Source organism: Aureococcus anophagefferens (assembly GCF_000186865.1).
Source record: "Aureococcus anophagefferens unplaced genomic scaffold AURANscaffold_3, whole genome shotgun sequence".
NCBI lineage: Eukaryota > Pelagophyceae > Pelagomonadales > Pelagomonadaceae > Aureococcus > Aureococcus anophagefferens.
In genome coordinates this window covers 2,770,003-2,787,390 of record NW_008705563.1, presented here as the reverse complement: position 1 = coordinate 2,787,390, position 17,388 = coordinate 2,770,003, and the positions used below count along the sequence as shown (strand labels likewise).

The window sequence follows — 17,388 nt, the reverse complement described above, 5'->3', positions numbered from 1 at the left end:
GCCGCGAGGACCGCGGCGGCGTCGGCCTCGCTCATGGTGTGCTGTGCTGGCTCGCTACGGGCTGCGGCGACGCGTGGATGGCGTCTTCTATCTGTGGTAATTTGGATGATGCGTGGACGTCCGAAACTCAGAGGTGCATGATTTGAGCATCGCAAACCTTTGACGGGGCTGCCGCCGGAGCGCTGGAGGCGCTCGTGGAGGCGGGCTGGGACGCTCGACCCAAGCGATTGACAAGATGGGCAAGGGACGCGGGTCTGCAGCGGACTTCGAATTGGAGATGCAGATGGACGGCTACGGCTACGACTCGAACGGCGAGTGGGATGGCGCGCGCGCGTACGAGGAGTTACTGGAGAGCGCGGATGATGAAGCGTTGGAGATCCGGCGGGAGCGAGACGCAGCCGCCTTGGAGGCCGAGCGGCAGCAAGAAGAAGTTTTGGAGGCCGAGCGGCAGAGAGAGGACGAGCTGGATCGAGCTGAAGCCTTGGCCGAGGAGCGCGTTGATGGCGTTCCATCCGTCGTCGCCGTCAAGAACTTCGGTGAGAGCGTCGTAGTCGCTCGCGTCCTCGGCGCCGAGCGGCGGAGAGAAGCCGAGCGAGCGCGAGAAGCCGACGACGAGCCGCGCGTGCTCGGGAGCCGCAGCGCCGCAGAGGCGGCGACCACTCGGCTCGAGGAGGCCCGAGCATCCGGCCAGGTCATCGAAGTTGAGTCTCATGAACCACCGATGAAGAGGGCGCGCACCGAAGGAGAAGCGCCGCCGAAGAAAGTGCCGAAGAAAGCATCTGGTGCGCCGGTGATCAAAGTCGAGCCGCCCGAGCCACCGATGAGCGGCTCGCGCGCGGGGGGAACATAAGAAGATGCGGTGCCCGGAAGCTAGTGCCCGAGCGAACGCGTATGCGGTGCAAATGTTAAAGGGCGCGGGCCGTTCCGCGTCGAGCTTCTTCGCCTGGTACTCGGCGACGAAGTCGCCGATGGCGCGGTTCGCCATGTCCTGGAGCTTCGCGATGCCCGCGTCGAGGGCGTCGGCCCGTGGTCGGCTGAGCTTCGCCGAGGTCGGCTTCCGGCTGACGGTGGAGTCGTAGTTGCCGTCGTTGACGGTCGACGAGATCTCGGGGAGGTGGATCGTGCCCTTGACGGTCACGGGGCCGGGCCCCGGCAAGGGCTCGGCGGGGAAGGACGCCTCGAAGGCCAGGTCCGCCGCGTACTCGAAGACGTGGCGCGCGCGGCCGCGCGAGACGACGATCGACGCCTCGCCCTTGCAGTTCTTCACGGCCGTGACGAGGAGGGCGCAGCCGTCGACGTTCGCCGCGGCGGTCTTGAGGTGCTTCTTGAGCGCGTCGTCGCACCAGCTCTTCATGTCGCGCTCCTCGAACGTCGTGCCCGCGGCGTTCCACGCGGACCCGTCCGAATTCACGCGCTCGAGCGCGTCGCTCGAGTCGATCTTCTTCGGCGCCTGCTCCTGCTTGAGCAGGTCCGCCGTCGTCGCGTCGGGCACGTTCGTGAAGTAGGACGTGCGCCGGCCGTTGGGCAGCGTCTTGTAGCCCTTGCACGACTTGAGGTCCAATTCGTCGTCGACGACGACGCGGTCGTCGCCGCGCTCGGCGCGCTCCTTGCGGCGCATCTCGTCGCGGAGCTTCTGGACGCGGTCCCGCTCCTTCTTCGCCGCGTCCTCCTTCTTCTTCTCCTCGGCCTTCTCGGCCTTCTCCCAGTCGGCGTAGGAGATGGCGTCCTCGCCGCGCGCCTCGCGCTCCTTGTTCTCGTCCTCGTGGCGCCGCCGCTTCTTCGCGGATGCGAGCTGCTCGTCGCGCTTCTTCTTCTCCTTCTCCGCCTCCTTGTCGCCGTAGAGGCCCTTGCCGGCGTTGAGCGCGCCGCCGAAGCGCTTCTTCTCGGCCGCGCGCTTCTCCCGCAAACCCGCGGTGAGCTTGGCGAGCTCGCGCTTCGCGTCGCGGTTGCCCGGCTCGAGCTCGACGCAGCGCTTGAGGTCGGACGCCGCGGACTCGATCTGGAGGAGCTTCGCGCGCGCGCAGCCGCGGCGGTAGAGCGCCTTGACGCACTCGGGTTGCACGGCCAGCGCGCCGTCGGCGCTGCCGATGGCGTCCTCCCAGCGCTCGAGCTTGAGGAGCGCCATGGCGCTGTTGAGGTGCAGCGACACGCGCACCTCGCGGAGCTCGACGGCCGCGAGGTCCGGCGCGTCGTCCTTTTTGGCGTCGTCGTCGTCGTCGTCGCTGTCCTTGACGAGCGCGTCGTCGGCCTTCTTCTGCGCCTTCTCGAAGGCGACGAGCACGTCGATGCCCTTGGCGTACTCGGACACGGCGTCCGTGTAGACGCCGTCCTTCAAGAGCTGGTTGCCCGTCTCCTTGAAGGCCAGCGCCTCGGCGACGACGGCGAGGCCGTCGGGCGGCGCGTCCTTGGCGCCGGACGACTCCGCCGCGTACCACGGCTTCGCGTCCGAGGCGGTGACGCCCACGTCGTCGGTGTCGGCCATCGCGTCGACGCGTCGAAGCCCACTCGCAGCGACGCTGTCGGTGACGGGCCGCCCCCCGGCTTCGATCGAGCTCGGCCGGCTCGGTCGGCGAGCGCCTGATTTCACCACACGATGGTGGTGCACCAATTGTAGCGTCTCGGTAGCGAAACACCCGAAGCGCCGACCCGCGCGACGACGATGAGCAGCGGCGCGAGCGCCGCGAGCGTCTTCACGCGGCAGCCCGTGCCGGGCTCCGTGCTGAGCGGCCACCTGTCGCACCTGCCGCTCTGCTGCCAGCTGCGGCTCAAGGACATGGTGCAGACGGGCGCCTTGGGCCCCGCGGACCTGGACCCGAAGCTCATCATCGACCTCTGCAACATGCCCGAGGAGAGCGCGCTCGTCTGCGTCGAGCGGTTCCTCAATTCGAACCTCTTCCAGATCCGGAACAAGAGCGGGTTCATGGTCGGCGTCATCAGCCGCTTCAAGCAGGAGGCGGGCCGGGGGGGAATGCGGAACCGCGGCGACGGGCCGAAGGCGAACGTCGCGGGCCACGGCGACCCGGCGAAGACCATCTACGTCGGCAAGCTCGGCGGCTGCGTCGCGGCGGACGTGCTCGCGGAGATCTTCGGGTGCATCGGGCCCGTGACCGACGCGCGCGTCGACGGGTCCGGCGCGTTCGCGTTCGTCGAGTTCCGCGACGCCGAGGCCGCCGAGGCCGCGGCGGCCATGGACGGCACGGACATCGCGGGCCAGCGCATCGCCGTGCGCCCCGCCAAGGCCAAGGAGCTCGACGCGTCGACAATCGAGCGCGTCGCGGCGCTCCACGAGGCCGCGGACGCGCTCCAGCGCGAGCTGCCGTCGACGATCACGGCGGGCCTCGGCGTCGTCGGCCCGACGCAGCTCACGGCCCTCGCGTCCATCACGTCGCCCGCGGCGCTCGCCGCGCTCCGCCGCGGCGGCGACGAGCGCGGCAAGGCGCCGCCGATCACGTCCGACGCGCGGTGCACGGAGATGAACCCGGCGCAGCGGCGCGCCGAGGTCGAGGCGCGCCACCGCGGCCAGATGCTGGGCACGGCCTGGGGCATGTGCAAGCGCCGCTCCGAGAGCCGGAGCTCGTCGTCGCGGAGCCGGTCCCGGAGCCCGCCGCGGCCGTCCGTCAGCGGCCGTTCCCCGCCGCGGCCCAACGTCCAGACGGGCCGCCGCGACCGGGGCGGCTACGGCGGCGGCGGGCACCGCGACGACCGGCCCGTCCGCGGCGGCTACGACCACCTCGACCGCGTCCGCGTCGGCGACCGCGACCGCGACGACCGCGGCGACCGCGGCCGCGCCGTCGACGCGCGCGACCTCGACGAGCGGCTCCGGCGCGCCGTCGGCGACCGGCCCCGCGACCTCCCGCCGCGCGAGCAACCGCCGCCGCCGCGCCCCCGCTACGACGACCGCCGCGACGACCGCCGCGACGACCGCGGCCCCTACCGCGACGACCGCGGCGCCTACCGCGACGACCGCGGCGCCTACCGCGACGACCGCGGCCCCTACCGCGACGACCGCGGCGGCGGCTACCGCGGCGACGACCGCGGCGGCGGCTACCGCGGCGACGACCGCGGCGGCGGCTACCGCGGCGACGACCGGGGCGGCGGCGGCTACCGCGACGACCGCTACGACCGGGGCCGCGACTACGCCTACGACCGCCGGAGCCCGCCCCGCTACGAGCGCGCGGGCCGCTAAGCGCACGCTTCTCGAGCGCCCTTACCGCGTCTTCGCGCGCGGCCGCGGCGCCGGCGACGCCGGCTCCGGGCGCCAGGCGCGGACGACGAGGCGCGAGGCGCACGCGGCGGCGAAGGTGACGCCGCGCGGCCCATGCTGGAGGAGCGTCGCGTGGGAGACCGCGGCCCGGTCGACAAGGACCTCGCCGTGGGGGACAGCGTGCGACTCCATGGGCCGGTCCTTGCCCTGGAGCCGCCGCAGGTCCCAGATCTTGACCGCGCCGTCGCACGACCCGAGCGACACGTAGACGCCGTCGTCGGAGAACCGCGGCTCGCAGAACTCGGAGTACTTGGCCGCGGACGCCTCGAGGCCGGGCAACACGCGCTGGCAGCGCCTGTCGAGGAAGTCGACCTTGTACTTCTCCTCCGAGACGAGGTCGTAGGGCTGCGACGCGACGGCCAAGACGTCTGAGGACCGCGGCACGCGCCGGAGCGCGTGGAACTTGCGGCGCCGCTCGCTGAAGGAGCCGTAGAGCTCCGGCGCCATGGTCTGCCGGCCCTCGTGCAAATCATAAAGCGCGAGGCGGCAGTCCACGCCCCCGCTCAGCGCCGTCGCGTCGTCGAAGCACCCGACGCACGACACCTTGGCCGTGTGGGGGCCTGGGCAGGAAGCGGGTGATTCAACGTCGCTTCAACGTGAGTGTTCCGCGCGCGCGCGTTCCGGGAAAAGCATCCACGCTTCGAGACCGTTCCGAGAGATCATCGCTCGTCCAAAAATCAGCCGAAACGAGTGGAAAACGGCCGAGAGAGGAGCCTTTGAAGTTGGGAATTTCGCACTCTTTTCCTGCCCTGGTGGGGGCTCCCGAGCGCGTGGACGAAGCGCCAGGCGCCGCCCGTGTGGCGCGCGAAGACGACCTCGTGGTCGTGGCCGCCGGCGACCAAACCGGCGCCGCCCGGGAGCCAGGCGACGGCGGACGCGCCCTTGCGGAAGGATTTTTCGAGGCACGCGGTCCGCGCGCCCGTCGCGGCGTCGACGACGTCCAGGCCCCGGTCGCCGTAGGCGAGGACGACGTCGGACCCGGAGTAGGCCGCCGCGGCGACGGACGTCGACGTCGTCGGCTCCCAGCCGTCGAACCACGCGACGTCCGGCGCGAACGCGACGCGCGACTCCTCGGCGTCCTCGTCGTCCGTCGACGCGTCGCGGGCCACGCGGCCGACGTCGCCCTTGATCGTCGCGAGCAGCAGGGACCCGTCGCCCTCGACGAAGACGTCCCGAATCTTCTGCATGCCGCCGCGGCGGCTCGCCTCGACGACGCGGTCCGCGCGCGGCGCCGCGCGCTTCGACGTCGACGCGGCCCGCCGCGGCGCGGCCGCGGGCGCCGCGGGCGTCGCGCCGGCGGCCGGCCCCGCGGCCCCGGGGCTCGCGTCGACGCGGGGCCGTGTCCGCGCGGTCGCGCTTCCGCGGCGGCGGGCTCGGCGCGCGCGGCGGCAGTTTCGCGAGCTCCTCGCGCGCCTTCCGCTCGACGTCGAGCTCGCGCGCGCACTTCTCGCGGTCGCGGTCCGCCTCGATGACCCTCACCTTGAGCGCGCCCCGCTCCGCCTCGAGCGCGCGGCGCCGCTTCTCCAACGCCGCGAGCTCGCCGTCGATGCGCTCGTTGCCGGCCGCCTCGGCCTCGGTCTCCCGCGCGTGCGCGCGCGTCCGGGCCTCGAGCTCGCCCTCGAGCCGGCCGATCTCCGCGTCGCTCTTCTCGAGCGCGTCCGCGACGGACGGGGGCGCGGGCTCGCCGCCGCGGCCCCGCTTCGCGCCGCGCTGCTGCGGCTTCGCCGGCGGCGCCGCGGGCCGCTCGGCGCCGGAGCCGCGCGCGCGCTTGCCGTCGTCGCGCGCGCGGTCGCGGTCGCGCGGCGACCGGTCGCCGCCGTCGCGCCGCCGCTTGCCGTCGTCGCGCGGCGACCGCGACCGGCCGCCGCTGCTCGCGGCGCCGCGCAAGGAGCGCGGCGAGCGGTCGCGGTCGGAGCCCCTGCCGCCGTGCTGCGAGCGGTGGCCGTTGTTGCCGCCGTGCTGCGACCGGTGGCCGCTCCCGCGGCCGCCGCGGCCGCCACGTGATCCACAACTGCCGCCCATATCGCCTCGAGACGACATCGCTGACTCGCTGCACCGCACTGTATGAGATACTGTGGCAAAGCTGCGCGACGCTGCCGCGCGCGGCGCGAGGATGGCTCGCAGCGCCGCCGTGCTCGCGCTGCTCGCCACGGCAGCAACCGTCGACGGCCTCTTCGGCTTCGGCGAAAAAAAAACCGAGCGGCGCTCGTCCTTCGCGCACCTCAGCGACGCGCAGCTCGACGAGCGCATCTCCAAGCTCGAGATGTCCATGCGGCCGACGAACGCGAGCGCCTGGGAGCCGCGGCGCCTGCGCCTGCTCGCGGACCTCAAGGAGGAGGTCGCGAGCCGCGAGCCGCGCGGCGGCGGCGGCGGCGGCGGCGGCGGCGGCGGCGGCGGCGTCGCGATCTGGTCGCTCGGCCGGTGCGCGACGGGCACGTTCGCCGACTCCGTCAAGGAGTCGGCGGGTCTGGTCTACTGCAACAACCGCAAGGAGGGCTTCGGCTTCGTGGGCCTGTCGCCGGACCAGCTCGAGCGGTGCCTCGCGCGCGCGGCGCGGCGCCGCACGGCCGCGCTGACGCACGTGAAGCCGCAGCACCTGGTGATCCCGCAGTCGCGGCTCCGGACGCCCGAGGCCTTCGCGCGGGCGCTCAAGGCCGCGGGCTTCCACGGCGTCGTGACGATCCGAAGACAGAACCACCTCGCGCGGCTCGTGTCGAGCTTCGAGAACCGCGTCGCCGAGTGGGGCTTGCGCGACGAGCCGCGGAACCACTCGAAAGTCGAGCGGCGCGCGCTCAAGTTCTTCGCGGCGCCGTTGCGCACGATGGAGTGGGAGGCGGCGATCCTCGAGCGGGGCCACGCGGAGATGGCGCGGCTGGGCATGGCGGCCGTGGAGTTGGATTTCGTCGACGTCGTCGCGCACGTGTGCGCCGCCGTCGCGGCGGCGCTCGTCGCGCTCGTGCCCGGCGCGACGTCGACCTGCGTCGAGCAGGTCTCCCACATGGCCGCGTCGAAGCGCCACGAGGGCCTCGCGGGCCGCGTCGGGCCCTCCGCGGCGCGGCTCGTCGAGGACGCGCTCGCGGGGACGCCCTACGCGTGGATGCTCGACCTCAAGGCGACGGCCTGGCCCGACGGCGCCCTCCGGCCCGAGCCCGTCGCCCACCCGGACGGGCCGCGGCCGCGCGCACTCCGCGGCGACGTCGTGTAACGGTGATCAAAAACTCTTAGGGCACGAAGCCGCAGATGGTGCCTTGCGCCTTGCGCCTCCGCGCGTATTTGAGGCGGCCGAGGTGGTGGTCGTGCCAGAGATGCGGCAGCGTCGGTCCCTTGCTCGTGTCGACGCGCTTGCAGGGGTCCGCGCTCGTCCCGCGGCGCTGGACGACGGGGTGCAGGTCGTAAAGGTCATCCCGGAAATCGAAGAGCACGGTCCGAAGCGACACCTGGTCGTGGCCGTCCTTGCTCGGGTGCGCGCGGATCTCCTCGCTCCATCGCTCGAGGATCTCGCGCGCCTTTCCCGCGTCTCCGAGGAACATCACGCCGCCGTTGCGCTCGCAGAAGCTCTTCGGGATCTTCGTCTTGTGGTTCTTCGGGAGACAAATGTGCGAGGTTTGCAGGCCCACGGCCTTTTTCTCCTTGCGCATGGCGTCGAACATCGCAAAGAGGTCGTCGACGCCGCTGCGCCGGATCGCGACGTCGTTGTCGATGTAGAGCGTGCCGCCCGAAAACGCATAGTCCAACCCCTTCAGGATCGCGTCGACCTTGAAGAAGCGGAGCTCGATGTCCGTGAGCCGGCGGTGCTCCTCGACCTCGAGCGGCGCGACGGAAATCGAATCGCAGGGCAGGACGCGCTCCGCCTTCGCCGCCTCTTTCCCAGTGCCCACGATGAGTCGCGCGCGGAACGACGTGCGGCAGATGTCGCGCAGCACCGGGCCGAGGTCGTCGTAGCGGTCGATCTGGCCGGTCTTTGCTCGCGCTTCGTAGGTCCAGAGGCGTTCCAACGTCGTGGACGTCGCGACGAGGAGGAAGCCGCGCTCGCCAACCTCGTCGAGCGCGTTCGACAACGCAACGCAGAGCACAAGCCATGCGAGCGGTCGGCGCATCGCGCCGACGCGTTTCGCCACGGCGGTCGCGTCGAGCGATCGCGCGCGATCGCGTGAGCCCGCGGAGCCGCGCCCGAGGCTCGACGCGGCCGACGACGAAACTCAGGTGTCGCCTGCGCGTCGCCCCGCCGGGTCCGCGGGCCGAAGCGGCGCCGCCGCCATGGACAACGTGTGCCGCGAGTGCGAGGTGTCCTGCGAGGGCGAGGCGACGGTGGCCTGCGCCGGCCCCTGCGGCGCGACGTTCCACCGGGACTGCGTCGGCGAGACGGGCGCGTCGGCGCGGTGGACCTGCCCGAGCTGCGCCCTCAAGGTCGTGCGCTGCGCGCTCTGCGGCGAGTTCGAGCTCGAGGAGAGCGCGGACCGGTGCCTCACGGCGGGCTGCGCGCGCGCGGCGTGCTCGCGGTGCGCGCCCGCCGACGGCGCCTTCGACTGCGGCGGCCACGCGTGCGGCGCGTGCGGCGCGGCGCTGGGCCGGGGCGCGTCGACGGTCAAGTGCGTGCGCTGCCCCAAGGCCTTCTGCCGGGGCTGCCGGCCGGGCGCGTCCGTGCTCATCACCGTCGAGGTCATGAAGTGCGTCTCGCACGTAAAAGACGTGCTCCCCGTACTCGACAAGTCGCTGCTCGCGCGGCGGCGCACGGCGGCGATCATCGCCGTCGACGACGACGAGGGCGGCGACGGCAGCGACGACGACTACCGGCCCGGCGAGGCCGCGCGCGACGAGCTCCGGCGCGCGCGGAAGCGGCCGGCGCCGGACGCCGCGGACGTCGTCGACGTCGACGCCGAGGAACCGGAGGCCAACGGCTTCTCCGCCGAGGGCGTTGTGCCGCCGCCCGCGGCGGAGCCGGCCATCCCGAAGAAGCGGCGCCGCGGCGGCGACGACGACCGGTCGCGGCGACCGGCGAACGGCGGAGGCTGCTTCCGCTGCGGCATGCCGGGCCACATCGCGCGCGACTGCCCCCAGCAGCGCGGCGGCGGCGCGCCGGGCGGATCCGGCGGCAACTGCTTCCGCTGCGGCCAGCCGGGCCACCAGGCGCGCGAGTGCCCGAACGGCGACCGCTGCTTCCGCTGCGGCATGGGCGGCCACCAGGCCCGCGACTGCCCCGGGGCCGCCGGCGGGCCGGGCTTCGGCGGCCCGCCGCCGCCGGGCTACGGCGCGCCGCCGGGCTTCGGCCCCGGCCCGCCGCCGGGCTTCGGCCCGGGCTTCGGCCCCGGCCCGGGCTTCGGCGCCGGCTTCGGCGGCGCCCCGGGCGGCAACTGCTTCCGCTGCGGCCAGCCGGGCCACCAGGCGCGCGAGTGCCCCAACGGCGACAAGTGCTTCCGCTGCGGCATGGGCGGCCACCAGGCGCGCGACTGCCCCCAGGCCGCCGCCGGCGGCCCGGGCGGCCCGGGCTTCGGCGGCGGCGGCGGCAACTGCTACCGCTGCGGCATGCCCGGCCACATGGCGCGCGACTGCCCGCAGCCGCCCAAGGGCGGCGGCGGCCAGTTCGGCGGGACCTGCTACCGCTGCGGCCAGCCCGGGCACCAGGCGCGCGACTGCCCCGGCGCCGGCGCCGGCGCCGGCCAGTTCGCCGGCCCGCCGCCGCCCGGCGGCGCGCAGCCGCCGTGGCAGCCGCCGTATCGACCGCCGGAGCCGGCCTACGAGGTCGTGCAGCCGCCGGCGGCCGCGCCCGCGGGCGGCTCGCTCGCGTCGCTCCTCGGGGGCGCGCTCGCGAGGCGCAACGCCGCGCCGGCGCCGCGGCAGGCGGCGCCGCCGCCGCAGGCGCCGCAGGCGCCGCCGCCGCCGGAGCCCGAGGACCCGGGCGCCGCGTTCCGCGTCCTCGAGATGCTCGAGGCGCAGGGCCTCTGTTAGTACTGTGACGTCCCGCGACGCCGCGCGGAGGAACGGCGTGCGTCGTCGCGCCCCGGTTGTCGAGCTGCCCAGAGCTCGAGCGCGAGGCCCAGGGCGTCCGTCGCGGCGACGGCCCTTCCGAAGAATGGCGATGCGCTTCCCCCCCACTCCCCCGCCCCGTGTTCCCCAACCCCACGTAGAGTCACCTTCGTAAAAACGGCCTCCTACGCGGTGCCCGGCTTCTTCGTGACGGGGTTGATGCAGTTGTTGTGCGAGTTGTCGAGCTCGTCCTTGACGACGGAGTGGATGAAGACGGGGAAGAGGACGATCCACACCTGCGGGGGGGTCGGGCCGCTCGGCGCGCGCGCTCGGGGGCGTTCGCGTCGGGCGCGTCCGCCGCGGGCGCGGGCCGCGCGCGAAGATCTTCGTGAGCGACTTCCCGTTGAGCTCGAAGGTCTTCTCCGTGATCTCGCGCTTGCCGTTCCACTCCTCGACCCAGTAGTTCTTCTTCACGTTCGTCAGGCCGCCCATCCGTCGTTTCGGCGCCGCGGTCAAGGACGACGCCCACGCCGGCGCGGCGCGGGCCAGGGGCAGGGTCCGGCTCAGGAACATGGCGCGGGCGAGGGCGTGCGGCGCGGGCGCGGGCGCGAGCGGTGCGGGCCGAGCGTGCGAGCGCGACGAGAGCTGAAAAGCAGCCACACCTTGTCGCTGCCGACCAAAGGTGCAGGCAAGGTGGTGGTCCTGAAGGCCATCGCGATGGCTCATCGCGCAGCGCCCTAGCGGGCTGCCCCTCTAACGCGTCGTCGTCGTCGCGCATACGGACACGACGAACGACGCGCGGCACCAACATGCGCGCCGCGACGCTGCGGCTGCTCGCGACCGCGGCGCTCGCGGCGCGCGCCGACGCGGCGCTGCCGGCGGCGCTGGCGAAGGCGTCGAGCGTGCTGAAGAGCGGGCGCGTGCTCGCGCAGCTGCGGACCTTCTTCGCGTCCGGCGGGCCCGGGTCGCGCTTCCGGATCGGCCTCGAGCTCGGCTGCGTCGAGGGCGGCCAGCGCCTCGGCACCGCGGCGAGCCGCCAGTGGCGGAAGCCCGCGGACCACGACCTCCTCGACAGCAAGTGGGGCCTCGAGAGCTCGCTGCCGCTCATGGTCGCGTCGAGCCCCTGGTTCGCCCGGCCCGGCGAGCGAGCGAACGCGTCGCTCGTCGTCTTCCGGCCCCGGGCCCACGCGCGGAGCGACCTGAGCCGGTGCCGCGCCGCCGTCGACCCGCGGAACGACCGGACGGACCTCTGGTTCGTGGCGATGACGGACCGGGGCCGCTGCTGCGACGGGGGCCAGCTCCGGGACCCGGGCCTGCTGCGCCACCACTTCCTCGTCGTCGCCGGCGAGCGAGCGACGGGCGAGTGGCTCTTCCGCGAGCACTCGGAGCGGCACGCGTGGCGCGCGCCGCCGACGCGGGACACGGCGCCCCGCGTGCGCTGCTTCGACAACGCCATGGACGTGGCCCTGCCGCCGCCGGCGTTCCTCCGGCGCCGCGGCGACGAACGGGCCGCGGCGGCCGCGACCGCGCGCGCGCGCAACGCGAGCCGGCGGTGGCTCGCGATGCACGCGGAGGGCGGCGTGAGCCCGCCGGAGTACGACCTGCGCCGGGCGCTCTCGACGCTCTACGCGCCGGACTGGTGGGAGAACAAGGGCAAGGTCCCGCCCTTTGGCGACGAACTCTACGTCCGGAAGAAGATGGCGCGGCCCGAGCACGCGGAGGCGCTCTTCGCGTCCAAGTTCTGCCTCGTCGTCGAGGGCTTCGCGCCCTGGACGCCGCGCCTCGCCGAGGCCATCGCCGCGGGCTGCGTCCCCGCCTTCCTCTCGCCCGCGTACCGCCCGCCGTTCGCGGACGTGCTCGACTGGCCCGCGTTCTCGGCGACGCTCCGCCGCGACGACGTGGGCAACCTGCGCGACGCGCTCGCGAAGCTGGACCACGCCGCGCTCCACGCGAACCTGCTCAAGGTGCGGGACCTGTTCGCGTTCCACGTCGACGCGGGCGGCGCGGGCGGCGCGCTGCCGCTCGCGGTCTTCGAGATGTGGCGCCGGGCCCGCGCGCGCGCGCGCGGCGGCGACCGCTACGCGGGCCGCGACGGCCGGCCGGGCGTCGTCGCGGCCCTCGTCGCCGCGGACGGCGCGCCCGCGCGCGGCCGCGCGCGCGCCGCGCGCGCGGACGTCGCCTACGCCTGCGCGGACGACGGCGAGTCGTGCGCCTATTCGCTCCACGGGACGACGTGGAACTGCTCCACGCGCACGCCGATGGCCTGCGGGTGTGTGGTCGTGCGGTAACTTTTCACGTCGCGATCGTCCGCGTCGAAGGACCCTCTCCCTCCCAGCCTCCGGAGTCCGTTCGATTCGCCATCCAGCCGCGCCCACGTACGTGTCGGTCCCGCATGCGGGCAGCGCGACGAGACCTAGGCGCCGAGCGCACCCTACGCCTCAGAAAACGCCCAGGCGAGCCCCGCCTCCGAGGCCGTGATATCGATGGGCCCGAAGGGCGTGCGGATGGCGCGGAGCGTGCCGGAAAAGCCGCGGCGCGGCGCGCGCGGCAGGAAGAGCGCGCCGTCGATGGCGGCCGCCGCGTCGACGCCCGCCTTCAAAAACGCCCAGTCGGGCCGCCAGCCAAACACGGACCGCACGAAGGCGTCGGCGATGGACGCCGGCGGGCTCGACAGCGCGCGCTCCGTGTTGGGCCAGAACGGCGGCTCCCAGGCCTCCTCGCCGTCGAACCACTCGGGCCACGCGGGCGCGTAGGGCCCCTGAGGCACGGGCTTGCCGCCGTTGGGCTCGCCGCTGCCGCCGTCGAGGAACGCGGCGACGTAGGGCGGCGTCGTCACCGCGACGCCCTGCGCGGGCATCGTCGCCGTCGCGGCCTTGGTGAGGTTCCGGAGGAGCGCTAGCGGCGCGTCGAGGGCCTGCGTGAGGTCCGCCAGCGCGTCGACGGCGAAGCCGGGCAGGCCCCCGTAGGCGCCCGTGCCCGTCCAGTCCGGGCGGAACGCGAGCTTCTGCGTCGTCGACGGGTCTTTCGCGTCGACGTTTCGCATGACGGCGTCTTCGAGCGACAGCGCGCGCGCCCAGCCGTCCGTCGCGAGCTCGCGGAAGAAAAAGTCGGCCATCTCCCGGCGCACGGCCTCCGGGAACAAGCGCGCCGCGTCGCCGCCGACGAGGCCGACGCCGAAGGCGGCGTAGACGAAGTCCGCGAGCGACCGCACCTCGACGGCGGAGCCGTTGACGTCGAGGCAGCGCCAGAAGCCCTCGCCGGCCACGTACTGGTGGCGCAGGGCCGCGTCGACGATGGCCGAGGCGTTGCCCCGCGCGTCGGCGATCTCCGCGGGGTCGCTCCCGAGGTCGAGCGTCTCCAGCAAGCGCGCGTAGCTCAGCAGCATGCCCGCGTTCGAAAGTTGCAGCGCGGGGACGACGTCGCGGTACGTCGGCACGGCCTCGAGGAAGAGGCGCTTGTCGCTGCCGTAGTCGCGGAGGTAGGGCGACGCGGCGCTCTCGTCGAAGGCCGTCCAGGCCCAGGCGACGGCTTTGAGGTACTGCAGCGGCGTCGCGCCGCCGCCCGTCGCGTTCGTCGTCAGAAAGTCGACGTCGCCGGCGTAGGTCGCGTACTGCGACACGAGGAAGAACGCGGCCGCGTAGTCGAAGCAGTAGGTCGCGTTGCCCGGCGGCGCGAGGTCGTAGGCGTCCCAGGTCTGCGGGATGGCGACGGGCGTCGCGTCGAGCCGCGAGTTCGCGACGACGAAGTCGACGAGGCGCCGCGTCGACGCCGGCGCGAGGAGCGTCAGGGACACGGGCGAAAAGGACAGGTCCCAGAGGAACTGGCCGCTGCCGCCCATGTTCGCGTCGCCGTCGTACGCGTTCGACGGGCCCTCGCTGATGACGAACTCGTCCTTCGCCGCGTAGTCCACGCGGTCGAGCGCGACGAGGCTCAGGGCGGCCCAGTGGTAGAGGCGGTCGAGCGCCGGCTCCGACGTGGCCAGCGCCGGGAGATTGCCGCCGAAAAAGCCCCCGTCGAAGGCGCCGCGCCACCGCGCGTCCCAGTCGTCGCACGCGGCGTCCCAGGACGCGCGGAACGCGGCGCGGTCGCGCGCGAGGCCCGCGAGCAGGAGGCGCGCCTCGGCCGCCGTCGCCGCGACGGCCGTCGCCGAGAAGAGCCGGAGCCGCGCGCCGCCGCCGGCGACGAGGCGGAAGCCGTCGCCGTCGACGGCGACGGACGACGAGCCGCCCTCGGCGAAGACCGCCGTCGCGGCGACGGCCGGCGACAGCGAATCCTCCGACAGGGCGACGCCGCCGACGACGGACCGCTTAAACTCGCTCCGGTTGATGGGTAGCGCCTCGTTCCAGCCGCACTCCGACGACGCCGCGCCGAGGTCGCAGCGCCGGAAGAGCGGCCCGTCGAGCCACGCGTCGACGGACACGTTGGACCCAGCGGCCTCGACGTCCCAGGTCTGGAGCACGCCGTGCGCCGCGAAGGGCGCGCGCACGGCGTTCTCGACGGTTGCGCCCGCGCGCGTCCGGCCGCGGCGCGTCCCCTCGCACCAGGCCCAGCCCGTGTCCTCCGCGACGACCGCCTCGCCGCCGACGCGGAACGTCGAGTTGACGAAGTTACCGAGGTAGGGCGCCAGCGTCAGCGGGCCGAGGCCGACGACGCTGCGCTGGAGGTTGACGCCGCCGACAAAATTGACGATCAGCGGCATGGCGCGCAGGGGCATGACCTCCCATTGCGCGCCCAGCGTCCGCACGCTCGGGATGTCGCTGCGCTCGGCGGCGGCGAGGGCGACGAGCAGCGCCGCGGCGCACTGTCGCATGATGGTCATGCTCTCTGTGGCAATTTGCGAAGCGGCACCACGACAATTCCACGACTTCAAGCACCCGCCTTTTTTGCGATCGATGGGCTGCTCGTTCGCGCTCGCCATCGCGTGTGTAGCTTTGCTCCGCGGCGCGAGCGCCATGAGCGGCGGCGGCCCGCTCACGCAGAAGCGGGCCTGGGCCGCGGCGCCGGCGCTCTGCAACGGCACCGCCGGGCAGCCTCCGCCCATGCTCGTCTTCGTCCACATCTTCAAGAGCGCCGGTTCCACGACGCGCGCGACGCTCAAGGCCTGGTGCGCGCGGCGGCGCGGCGCGCACGCGGCCTGCGCCTTCGCCGCCGCGGGCGGCTGCCGGCGGCGGCGGCTCACGCTCGCGGCGTTCGGCCGGACGCTCGCGCGGGGCCTCGCGGGCAAGCGGCGGCGCCGCGGCGGCTCCAGCAAGCTCTGCACGCGCAACGGGCGGCCCCAGCCCATCGGGTCGAGCCTCGACGTCGTCGCGGGCCACGTCTGGTACAACACCTTCCAGACGCCCCGGCCGACGATCTACGTGACCTGCCTGCGCGACCCGCTGAACCTCCGCATCTCCGCGCTGCTCTACACGGGCAACGCCAAGTACAAGAAGATGGAGCTGACGGCCGCCGCCGCCGACGTCGCCGCGAGCCTCCTGAAGAAGGCCGCGAGCGAGCCCATCTACGACAACGTGCTCAAGCGCGTCGGCGCGCCGGGCCCGAAGAACAGCTTCCACGGGCCCATCTCCGCCGACGTCGCGCGCGCCGCGGCGGCGCGGGCGACGAGGGCCCTCGACGAGACCTTCGCGATCGTCGGGCTGACGGAGCGGTACGCGCTCTTCTACGCGCAGCTCGCGGCGCTCCTGCCGGCCGCCGGCGGCGACTTCTGGGCCGCGGAGCTCAAGCGCCACGAGAACCCGGCGCCCCACAGCACGGCGGCCGTGCGCGCCCGCGTCGGCATGGCCGCCCTCCAGGCCGCGAACGCGACGCTCGCGTGGGAGTACGCCGTCTACGGCGCGGCCGTCGCCATCCACGACGCGCGGTGCCGCGCGCACCTGGGGGCGGACGTCTGCGCGGGGCGCGCGCCGGCGTTCCCGTTCCTCGCGGCGTAACGCGGCGCTGTTTTTTAGTCGGCGTCGCTCGGGGGCGGCCGCTTGCGGTGGGGCAGCATCCACCGCGGCGGTGGCAGCGTCCGCCGCAGCTCCGCGACGGTCTCCTCGGACGCGACGAGGCCCTCCGGGCCCGGCGCGGCGGCCGCCGCGCGAGCCGCCTCGACCGGCGCCGCGGCGGCCTCCGGCGCCTCCGGCGCCTCCGGCGAGGCGGCGGCCTCGTCCGCCGGGAGGCCCGCGAGCTTGCGCAGCGCCTCGGCGATGAGGTCGTCCGTCGCGGCGTCGTCGTCGTCGTCGGCCTCGTCGGCGGCGGCGCCGCCGTCGTCGGCCGCGAGGGCCGCGAGCGCCGCGTCCTCGTCGTCCGCGGCGGCGGCCTCCGGGTGGAACTCGAAGATCGCCGCTTCCTCGGGCGCCGCGTCGTCGAGGGGCGCGTCGGCGACGCTCGTCGAGGCCTCCGCGGCCAGCGCCGCGGCCTCGGCCGCGGCCAGCGCCTCGGCCTCGGCCGCGGCCAGCGCCGCGGCCTCGGCCGCGGCCAGCGCCTCGGCCTCGGCCGCGGCCAGCGCCTCGGCCTCGGCCGCCTCCGCGGCGGCGAGCGCCTCGGCCTCGGCCTCGGCCTCGGCGAAGGCGAGCGCCTCGGCCTCGGCGGCCGCCGCGGCCTCCGCCTCCGCGGCTTCCTTTTCGGCGCGGAGCTCGTCGGCGGCGGCGAGGGCCGCGCGCGCGCCGTCGGCGTCGCCTTCGTCCGCGAGGACCTCGGCGATCTCGCGGAAGACGGCCTCGAGGGCCGCGTCCCGCGGCGGCAGGCAGCGGTGGCCGTGCGCCGCCGCGCGCGCGACGCGCGCCGCGGCCTCGTCGGCGTCGCGGAGCGCGAGCTCGCCGAGGCGCCGCCAGACGGCGCACGCGGCGGCCGCGTCGCGCGAGAGCGCGCCGGCGACGCGCGCGGCGGCCGCCGCGTCGTCGCCGCCGTGGGCCGCGACGAGGGCCGCGGCGCGGCGCCGCGCGCCGTCGTCGAGGACGTCGTCGTCGAGGCCGAGGAGCGCGCGCGCGGCGGCGGCCGCGGCCGCGTCGGCCGCGTCGAGCCCGTCGAGGAGCGCCGCCGCGGCCGCGCCGTCGCAGGCGCCCGCGCCGCAGGCGGCGGCGACGTCCGCGAGCGCCGCGGCGGGCCGCGCCTCGGCGAGGACCGCCGCGCGCTTCGCGAGCGCGCCGGGCCCCGCGCCGCGCTTGAGCGCCTGCCGA

The 17,388-nt window shown here is 74.6% G+C and overlaps 5 protein-coding genes across 5 annotated transcripts in view; 4 read left to right on the top strand and 1 right to left on the bottom strand.

Annotated features, from left to right (window-relative positions):
• Nucleotides 1–2,968: 2,968 nt before the first annotated feature.
• AURANDRAFT_61930 (hypothetical protein) lies at nucleotides 2,969–4,186 on the top strand (the record flags this gene model as incomplete). Its single annotated transcript, XM_009035613.1, has 1 exon — nucleotides 2,969–4,186. The coding sequence occupies one exon, from the start codon at nucleotides 2,969–2,971 to the stop codon at nucleotides 4,184–4,186; it is 1,218 nt and encodes a 405-aa protein (XP_009033861.1).
• A 2,191-nt stretch (nucleotides 4,187–6,377) lies between these two features.
• On the top strand, nucleotides 6,378–7,469 carry AURANDRAFT_61929 (hypothetical protein; the record flags this gene model as incomplete). Its single annotated transcript, XM_009035614.1, has 1 exon — nucleotides 6,378–7,469. One exon carries the CDS (start codon nucleotides 6,378–6,380, stop codon nucleotides 7,467–7,469), a length of 1,092 nt encoding a protein of 363 aa, XP_009033862.1.
• Nucleotides 7,470–8,444: 975 nt separating this feature from the next.
• On the top strand, nucleotides 8,445–10,415 carry AURANDRAFT_70962 (expressed protein; the record flags this gene model as incomplete). Its single annotated transcript, XM_009035615.1, has 1 exon — nucleotides 8,445–10,415. A coding segment is annotated over one exon (1,774 nt), but the record flags the coding sequence as incomplete, so codon positions are not given.
• A 622-nt stretch (nucleotides 10,416–11,037) lies between these two features.
• AURANDRAFT_70961 (hypothetical protein) lies at nucleotides 11,038–13,326 on the top strand (the record flags this gene model as incomplete). Its single annotated transcript, XM_009035616.1, has 2 exons — nucleotides 11,038–12,507; nucleotides 12,682–13,326. Coding segments are annotated over 2 exons (1,916 nt in total), but the record flags the coding sequence as incomplete, so codon positions are not given.
• A 2,846-nt stretch (nucleotides 13,327–16,172) lies between these two features.
• The window catches only part of AURANDRAFT_61926 (hypothetical protein), a gene marked incomplete at both ends in the record, with an annotated part of 4,309 nt that continues 3,093 nt past the window's right edge, over nucleotides 16,173–17,388 (bottom strand). Inside the window, one exon of the mRNA XM_009035581.1 lies at nucleotides 16,173–17,381. Coding sequence (XP_009033829.1) covers nucleotides 16,173–17,381 — 1,209 coding nt within the window. The remainder of the gene's footprint in view (nucleotides 17,382–17,388) is intronic.